Source organism: Plasmodium gallinaceum, assembly GCF_900005855.1.
Source record: "Plasmodium gallinaceum strain 8A genome assembly, contig: PGAL8A_v1_108, whole genome shotgun sequence".
Classification (NCBI taxonomy): domain Eukaryota; phylum Apicomplexa; class Aconoidasida; order Haemosporida; family Plasmodiidae; genus Plasmodium; species Plasmodium gallinaceum.
The window spans coordinates 19,805-29,612 of NW_021628228.1; the positions used below are offsets into that span (position 1 = coordinate 19,805).

Consider the following 9,808-nt stretch of genomic DNA (forward strand, 5'->3'; position numbering starts at 1 on the left):
AAAAAAAAAAAAAAAAAAAAAAAAAAAAAAAAAAAAATATGAATATATAAACAAAAAGGTTTTTTCAAAATATAAAATAAATACAAAAAAAAAATATTGAAGTGTTAAGATTATTCTTGATATGGAAATTAGTTATATATTATTCAGTATGACTTTTATAGACAAATGAATTTTATTCTTTTAATTTTATGCTAAAAGCATTTACTTACGCTCAATACATTTATTATATACTAAAAATACTAATTTAAATTAGTATTCAGTAATATGATTCTTAACACGATTAACACTTAAACAGAAAAAATAAAAATAAAAAAATATTTTTTTTCATATATGGAATAGATTTTATACCAATTATTTTGTTAATATATATATAAGTTTATATTAAAAACTGAAAAAAAAATAATATACATAATCACTTTTCTAAAACAAATATGTATAAATAAATACTTGGATGGATATATTTATAAATCATATCTCATAATCTTGAGCAAAAACATGATGAAAAAAAAAATAATCAAATTTTTTTAATAATAGGGAGAATAATTAACGTAGAAATAGCAAAAAGAAATGAACCACATGAACCAACACCAGGAGAATATAAGGGAGTTCAAAGTATTTTATATTTTTTCATACATATTTATAAATTTATTTTCATTTTTTTTTTTTTTTTTTAATCATTTATTTTTAAGATATGATGAAAAGAAATGGAATACGACATGATTTTTATGGAAAAAAATATGATAGGTCATATGATAAAAGGAGATATGAATCTAGGAGGTAAATTGAAATTATAAGAAAATAATATCTTCTTCATTTTTAAAATTTATTTTTTTTTTATCCCATTGATTGTGTTGTATATTTATATTCTAGGATTTTTTTCTAATATATTATTTTAATTTTATTCATAATATTATATATATAATTGTTATATTAATTGTATAGCAATCCATAAAATTTTTTTTTTTTCATATGTAATATGCATGTATATATATATATATATCTTTTTTTTTTTTTTTTTTGTTTTTTTTTGTTAGAGCTAATCCTTATAATAAAGAACATATAAAAAGTTTTAGTTATAGGAATAATTCTTACAGAAATTATGATAAATATGGAAGAAATAAATATAGTGATTATAGAAATTATGATAGGAGATCAAATGATAACAAATATCATAGAAAAAATGAATATTACAAAAGAAATAATAGAAGTAGTGATGATGAAAAAGGATATTCAAGAGATGAGAATAAAAAAAAAAAGAGATATGAAAAAAATAGAAAATCTTCTAGTAGTTCTAATAGTGAAAGGAGACGCTACAGAAATTCACCAATAAATAGGTTAATTAATAATTTATAAATATATATCAAAAATTAATTTTTTTAAATTATCATTACCTGTATGTATACATATATATATATATATATACGTATATATATTTATTTATTTTTTAGAAGTCCACGTTATAGAAGAAAATAAAATAAAATATTCCAAAACGGGCTGTTAATTTTTGTATATTTTAATCGTTTTATTACAATTTTTTTTTCAAAACTAAAAAATTAATGTTTGGATGTTCATAAAAATACAAATTTTTAAGTTTTTAAATTGAACACTAAAAAATAATATTTTTTTCATTTTTTAATCCTAATAATTATATTGAAAACCAACAAAATTTTAAAAAAAAATTAAGAAAACATAATGAAATATCATATAAAAAAAAAAAAAATATTACTTCTTTTGTAATTAAACATATTCATCATCAAATCTCCACCTTTTTAATAATTTATTGTAACTAGAAAAAAAAAAAAAAAAATAAATAAAATAAATGAGCAAATAAAAAATTATAATTAAAAATTTAGTTACAAATACAATAATAAGTAATATACATTTCTATGAAATGAGAAAAAAAAAATGTCTTTTTAATATTTTTTTTTTAAATATTAAGTTATACTTAAAAAATTTTAGAGGTAAATCTGCTTTTTTTCTACAATAATTTTCACACATTTGTAACCACGTCATTAATTCTTCCCTAGTTTCAGCCCTTTTTAATTTATTCATATTTATAAAAAAAAATAAAATAAAATGAGAGTAATAATTACTATATATTTAAACTAATATTAAAAATTATTTTATTTATTATTGTGATTTTTACCTGATAGGGTAAATTTTTAAAAATTCAGTAAAACAATTTTTCCCTTTTCCTTCAATGCATTGATCAGGAAAATATGAATAAAAGGAATGGACATATTCTTTTTCTGATTCTGAAAATTTATCATTTAAATAAGATGCAAAAACCCAAAACAAAAACCACTGAGCATGACATGGATGTTTAATGTTATTTGAATTTAAACTTTCATCAAGTAAGTAAAAATTTTGTTTTTTTATTTTTTCCATTTCAGAATTTTCATTATCTTCGGTGTATTCTTGAGTATTTTTTTCATTATTCATATGCTCTTTTTGCTCTATATTATTATATTCCATATTTCTTATATTTAATGGCAAAGATTCCCTTGTGCAATTATCTATAATTTCATTATTTCTATCGTCTGAACTTTTATCAATACTTTTTTTTGTGTAAATATCTTCAAATATCTTAAAAGGTACTTTATTCCCCATAACTATTTTTTTGTTTTTTTTTCACATAATAAAAATATTCCTTTAAAAAAGTTAATACATAAAATATATTTTTATTTTTGACAATTGCAATAATTTTCTACTGTTAGTATTGATCTTCTCTATAGTAATTTAATTATTATTATTATTCTTTTTATTTTTTTATTTTTCTTGTTTTCTTTTTTTTTTTCCATAAAACATTAAAATACATTTTTTTTTTTAAACGGATAAAGGAAAAATAAGTTAAATATAACTAATAAAGAAATACCCTTATGAATAATTTTAAAGGAAGAATAAAAATAATATTTCTCTATTTATGTTCAAATTTAAAAAAAAAAAAGAAATAAAAAAAAATAAAAACATTCGATATTGTTATTTATATATTTTAAATTTTAAATAAATTCATATAATTTGATTTTTATTTTTTTTAATATGTAAATTGAAACTTTAATAAATTATCGAAAGTTCTTATTTATTTTATTTACAAATATATCAAGTAAAAAATTATTTATTTTGTTATTCTTTTATATAGTTTAATGTAAGAATATACCTTTTTTTACCCTAAAATAAATTAATAATTTTATATTTGTTATAGTTATATTTATCTACAAAAAAAAAAAAAAAAAAAAATCTAGTGGTAAGTAAAAAATATTGATTTTCAATTACACATAATATAATTAAGCTTAAATTTAGGAATACTTTAAGTAGGTAAACATGTAAAATAAGAAAATTGTAATATTTAGAATGCAGTAAAATTGTATATGATTTTAATATGTTAAATAATGAAAGAAAATTAAAAACGAAAAACATGATTTCTAATTATTGTATAAAATAATATATTATAAATTATTTATATGATATAATATTGTTAAGAAAAAAACATAGATTAAAATGAGTTTTAAAAGAAAAGAAAAACTATTATTGATGTAATGAAAAAGAATAAAGAAAGTCGAATAAAAATTAGTGAATTTATTATTTTTTTTTTTTTTTTCCCCTAAAGTGTTAAAAAGTCACAATGTTTGCTGTAAAATCAAATGTTCGACATAAACATATTTATCTTTTATTATTTTGCTTTTTTATAAAATTACTTATAATTTTATGTAACAAAAGGACTTTAAAAAACAAAAACACTCTTAAACCCAAATGGAAGAAATATTATGAATTACAAATAAATAGAAAAAAAAAAAGTAAATATGTAAGTTTTATATATTTTAATAATATCTATAAGAAAGTAGATGTTAATGAAAAAGAATATAAATTAAATGAAGACCTAAAAAATTTAATATTATTGTTTGGTAGAATAGCAGAACACTACTACCCTAATACAGTAGAACAATTTAATTTTTTTAAAGAGCCATATAGTAAATATATTTATACAAATGATAGTAAAAATTCTAAAAAGTGGAAATCTGTTTTTAATAATAAAAAAATTAATAAAAGCATATTTTATGAAAGAATATGTGAATTAAAATTTAAATGGCCAATTAATCAAGATGAAAATATTACAGAATATAGTTTCTACAATTTAATTATTGAGAAATGCTTAAATAATATTAACATAATCAGACACAATATTCATAATTTAAAATTGTTTTTAACTAAAATGATAGAAAATAATAAAAATAAAGAAAATGTCTTCTTACATTATTTGTACAATGAATTAGAGAAAGAGTCATTAAATAGTGAAAAAACTTTATCCAATGATGAATTAATAAATGATAAAAATATAAAACTCCTGGAAAAATTGAAAAATATAGATTTAAATAATATTTTTAAGCAATATAATAGATCATACAGTAGATCACTTGTTAATGAAGTTTTTAATAGGGAATATCCGTCCAAAAAAACAACAGATTTATTTTTATATTTAATTTTTCAAAAAAATGTTGATGAATTTACTTTTGAATATTTTTCAAAGTATTTAAGCAAACTAGGGAAAAAAATAGAAATTTATAACTGCAACCATAATTCAAATATATATTTTGATCATTTTTTTTTTCTCATGAAAAATGAACTTAAGAAAAACTCCTTTTCTCTTAAAAGAAAAAAAGTAAATGGGACTTCAAAAATTACAAAATGTAAAAAAGATAATAACTCAAAGAATATTTTTTTGTCAAAAAGCAAAATTAACTTAATTGAAAATCAGCAAAATGCAGAAAGTAATAAGAAAACAAAAAAGAAAAACTCTGTAATTATAGATGAAAACACAAATAAATTTAATAAAATCCGTGAAAAAGAAAAAGATGAAAAATATTACGAACTAGAAAACATACATAAACAATCAAATATGGCAAAACAAAAAATTTCAGATAATGAAAAAAATACAAAAAAAAATGATAAATTGAACACAAGTATTCATATAAATTCTAATACAAGGGATAATTTTAAAAACAAAATAATTTCATTTTTTAGTTACATTGTAAATAAAATAAAAAATGGTTTTTAATAATTTTTCCATATTTTATTTTAATTTTTATTAATTTTCTATACATTTCATTTTTTAATTTAATTTTTTATTTTATTTTAAAATATATATTTTCCAGCAATTCTTTAGTTCAAAACATTCTTAGTAATTGGAATATGTATATTTTTATAAATGTAGACATATATATTTTAATTATTTTCATATGGATATATAATGATAAATGAATTAGACATTTTGTATCTTATTATATTTTATTCCTTTAATTAATTTAATTTGTTACATTTTATTTATAAAAAATAATTAAAAATTATTTCTGAAATAATATTATTTTTAATATATATTTTTGTTTGTGGCTTATCTTTTTTTTATTTTCATTTTAAGATACATGTGCTTTATATATTATTTCAGATTGTAGAATTCTTTTCTAAATAATATTTATGTTATTTTAAATAAAATATTAATGAATTTATTTATACTAAAAAAAACATTGCATTAAAAATTTTTCATTATATCTAACAAAAAAAAAAAAAAAAAGGTATAAAAAAAATAAACAATGTCTATATCATCATTTATTTAAAATCCTTTTTTTTGCTTTATCTGTAAGTCCCTTTTAGATAATATAAAAATATAAAATTTTTTATTACTCTTCATTATTTGAAGTTATTTTAATGAAAATAAAAAAAAAAAAAAAGTTTCAATAAGGTGTAATTTTTTTTTTTTTTTTTTTTTTGTGCAACTTAATATGAAATTTTTTATTACAATTAATTCCATTTTATTTTTATGTTCAATTCTTCAATTCAAAAAATTATCAAATAAAAATAAAGAAATATTGTTATTTCTTCTATTATTCCGCTTGTATATTATTTATTTTTTTTTTTTTAATCTCCTTCTCCTTTTTCATTTAAATAATGTAAAAATATATCTCAAAGAAAAAAGAACACGAATTTTAGGATTTTTTAGTTCATATGTTTAATTTTATAATTAAAGTTACAATAATTTTTTTTTTATTTTTTTCGACTTATTTTTTTTTTAATTTATCTTCTTTTATCATTATTACTACTAAACCATATAAATATTGAACAAATGAGGAGAAGGCTTTGTAAAATAAATTTTAAACACTTCTAAGATATATTTTATTTTTTAATAGGAGTTATAAAATATTTTTTAAATTATTTTTTTTAGTATTTTTTTTTTTTTTTTTTATTATTTAAAGTAATGAAATTTTTAATAAGAGTCAATTCATTGTTTATGAAATATATTTGTACATAAATGATTTCATTTATTTATTAAAATTTACACATTTTTTTTTTTTTTTTTTTTTTTAACATCTGTTTGTCATATATTTTGTACAATATATATATTTACATACTAAATATCTTTCTGAATGTTAATGTAATATGTCTTTAACTTTGAAATATCTTTTTATATATTTATAATTATTAATATATATTTTATATGTAAAATAAAATAAAAAGAACAATAAGAAAAAAAATGTTGGGTAAATTTATTTCTGACACATACAATAAAGTAAAAAGTAAAGCTGATGAAGTCAGGTTACATGTTAGTGCTCAAGCAATAAAAGCTAAAGAAGTTTTTGGTTTAATAAAGCCAACAACCATAGAAGAGTTAGAAGTATTATTAAATTATGAGTTGCAACAAATTGATACAGCTGAAGCATTAATAAATATATATAAAAAATGGATATATAATATATGCCAATCTGAAAAAAGCGATTGTATAAGATATTATAAATCTGAGAATAAGAATAATGAAAAAAACTTGTCATCTCATGTAAAACATAACATTATTGACAATGTTATTGAAATAAAAAATGAAAATAATGAAAAGAATACTATTCAATTAAAAAATGAAGGTGAACTAAAATATTCTGATAAGAACAAATTAAAAAAAGATATAAATACATACATAAATGAAAATTCAACAATGACATTTAATTCTTCAAACGATAATAATGATAACTTACAATTTCAGAAAAAACCAAATAATAATGAAGATGAGTTTTCAATAAGTAAAGAAAAAGAAAATTTGTTAGAAGAAAAAAAAAATCCTTTAAAAAAAAGTAATAATAATTTTAAAATTAATAATAATTCGATACTTGAAAAAAACAAAGATAATTTAATGAATAATATTTACGATGATCATTATGGATATAACTACAAGGAAATTTTTTTAAAAAGTAATATTTTAGAAAAATCTGTTAGTTTGATATTGGAAAAAAGAAATATTAGGTTATCTTTAGTAGGACCAATAGAAAAAGAAGATTTAGAAAATCCTAGAACCACTATTTTAACGATGTTTAAACATTGTTTAATAGGAAATGAAAAATTACATAAAGACATTTTATTTATTATATTAACTACTGATAAATTATTCGATAACCATAAAGAATTATTTTTAGAGTTATTAAGTATTCTTAAATACGATTATTTAGATATTTATTTAACTAATTTAAGAAAAATAATTTCATCTGAAGTTGTTTGTTTAAAAAATAGAATACAGACATATGATTCTCAGAGTATTAATTTAAATAAGTTTAATTTTATTAATAATTATACTCCCAATTCTAGTAATTCCTATATAGATTTAGAAAATGATATATATGATGCAAATTCTCTTCATCATGAAAAAGTGGATGATAAAGAATATGAAGAAGAAAAAAAGCAAAACAATGAAGAGAATATATTTAATCAAGAGGAAAAATGTGAAATGAATAAAGAAAAAGAATTCAGATTATATAAAGAAGATAAAATTGAAATTAATGAAGAAAAAATATATGAACCTTTTGATGGAGATGAAAATAGAAAAAGTTGTATTGAAAATTCAAAAGAAGAAAGTATCTTAGATTCCCTATCAAGTGAAAAAGAAATCATAGAGAGTAATAAAATGCAACAAATAAAAATATTAGCTTCATCAAAATTAATAGAGTTACATAAAACTGTACAAAAAATCTTATTATTAGCAACCAAAAATAGGGAAGAAAGAAAAGTTGAAATTAAAGTTAAGTTAGAAGAATTAAAAAAAATAATGGATGTTTGTAAAAAAGATTGTGAAATAACTCTTAGCGATGCTGAGGGATCAAAAACACATTTAGAAAATATTTATGTTAAGGAATTAGATTTACTAAAAAGTAACATAAATAAAAAACAAGAAGAAGTAAATAAAATGAAAATCTCTATTGATAAATTAATAAAAAGAAAAAACGAATTGTATAATGAATATGAATTGGTATGCAAAGAAATAAATTTAAAAAATAAAGAATTATCTAAAGTTATATCAACCTTATCATTATATAAAAAAGATTTAAATGAAACAGAAGATAATTATTTAAATAAACTATCAAGTACAAGTAAAGAAAAACATATGCACCAAGAAAGGAAATTATATATTTTAAACTTACATAATATATCTAATGAAATTTTAAGCATATATGAAAAAAGTAATTATATAAATACTGACGAATTAATTACAAAGTCTAGTAAAATTCAAAAACCTTTAAAGCAAGTGATTATTCAACACTTAAATTATTTAAAAGACAAACTATTTTTATTAAACGCTTTATTAAAATTTTATGTAGAAAAGATTAAACTATTTTTAGAAAAGAAGATTCTCGTTAATAATTTGCCAAAAATAAATACAGATATGAAAGAAGAAGAAATAATAAATGATAGTAATAGTAAAAATAATCATTCAATTAATATTAACAGTGAAAACTTAACAAATGATATATATGATAAAGAAAATAAATTACAATTTTTGAAATATAAAAAATGTTATTTTAAGGTTATTGAGCAAATAAGCAAAGTATGGGTAATTATACAAGAGTTTTATATTCAAAATAAAAAACAAATAGAAGATTCTGATGAAACAAAATGTTCTGGAAAGTATATTTATAATGAAATTAATGAAATTTATAATTCTAGTAAAAAATTTATAATGGAAAATAATCAAATTATATCATCTGTTGCTTAATATAATATAGAGACATTAATTGTTTTATAAAAAAGTTTTAAGAATATATATATATTATTAATATTTATAGTCTAATTTTTTTTTTTTTCTTTTTTTTTTTATTATTTTAACATTTTATTTATACAATACTTATTATATATATATATGGATTTTTTTAAAAAAAAAAATATTTTCAGTTCATGTTTTCAAGGACATGAAAAGTATTTCTTTCCAATAATATATTATGTAAAAATTATTACATTTATATTATGTAATTATTAACGCGTATTTGCTTTTATTTATAATATACATCATTTAACATTTTTTTTTTTTTTTTTTTTTATTTAATCATTTAAAAACATAATTTATGCAATTTGTTTTGCATAATCTTTTAAAAAATGAATTTTTATTTAATATTGAATTAAATTGAAAAAAACTGAATGGTTTATTTATGTATCACATTAAGCCATATATGATATAAATCTACAAAAGAATTATAAAAAAATAAATCATAATTATATAGTAAAAAAAAAGTTATTTTATATTTTAAATGTTATACTTCCTGAATGCTTTAAAAATTTAATAATATTATAAAAATTAAATTTGTTTCTTGAATATCTAAAAATTTTAATTAAATCTTAAAATAATTATGAAAGTAAAATAATATTAATAAACTTGGGTATTTAAAAACGGTAAAATTCTAAAGGCAAAGAAAAAAATATGTATGTTCTGTAATTTCATTTAATTAAATAATGAGGAATAACAATACTCGAAAAAAAAAAAAAAAAAAATGCAAAACTAAAACAT

The 9,808-nt window shown here is 17.4% G+C and overlaps 4 protein-coding genes across 4 annotated transcripts in view; 3 read left to right on the forward strand and 1 right to left on the reverse strand.

The window, feature by feature from the left end:
• The window catches only part of PGAL8A_00378600 (RNA-binding protein, putative), a gene marked incomplete at both ends in the record, with an annotated part of 3,336 nt that extends 1,863 nt beyond the window's left edge, over positions 1–1,473 (forward strand). The window contains 4 exons of the mRNA XM_028670119.1: positions 535–612; positions 690–777; positions 1,035–1,334; positions 1,449–1,473. Of these exons, the coding sequence (XP_028526903.1) occupies positions 535–612; positions 690–777; positions 1,035–1,334; positions 1,449–1,473 (491 nt within the window). The remainder of the gene's footprint in view (positions 1–534; positions 613–689; positions 778–1,034; positions 1,335–1,448) is intronic.
• Positions 1,474–1,737: 264 nt separating this feature from the next.
• Positions 1,738–2,610, reverse strand: PGAL8A_00378700 (conserved Plasmodium protein, unknown function; the record flags this gene model as incomplete). The annotated part of the gene is made up of 3 exons (XM_028670120.1): positions 1,738–1,786; positions 1,946–2,035; positions 2,147–2,610. The coding sequence occupies 3 exons, from the start codon at positions 2,608–2,610 to the stop codon at positions 1,738–1,740; spliced, it is 603 nt and encodes a 200-aa protein (XP_028526904.1).
• Positions 2,611–3,622: 1,012 nt separating this feature from the next.
• Positions 3,623–5,053, forward strand: PGAL8A_00378800 (conserved Plasmodium protein, unknown function; the record flags this gene model as incomplete). The annotated part of the gene is made up of 1 exon (XM_028670121.1): positions 3,623–5,053. The coding sequence occupies one exon, from the start codon at positions 3,623–3,625 to the stop codon at positions 5,051–5,053; it is 1,431 nt and encodes a 476-aa protein (XP_028526905.1).
• Positions 5,054–6,523: 1,470 nt separating this feature from the next.
• On the forward strand, positions 6,524–9,022 carry PGAL8A_00378900 (conserved Plasmodium protein, unknown function; the record flags this gene model as incomplete). Its single annotated transcript, XM_028670123.1, has 1 exon — positions 6,524–9,022. One exon carries the CDS (start codon positions 6,524–6,526, stop codon positions 9,020–9,022), a length of 2,499 nt encoding a protein of 832 aa, XP_028526906.1.
• Between the last annotated feature and the right edge of the window lie 786 nt (positions 9,023–9,808).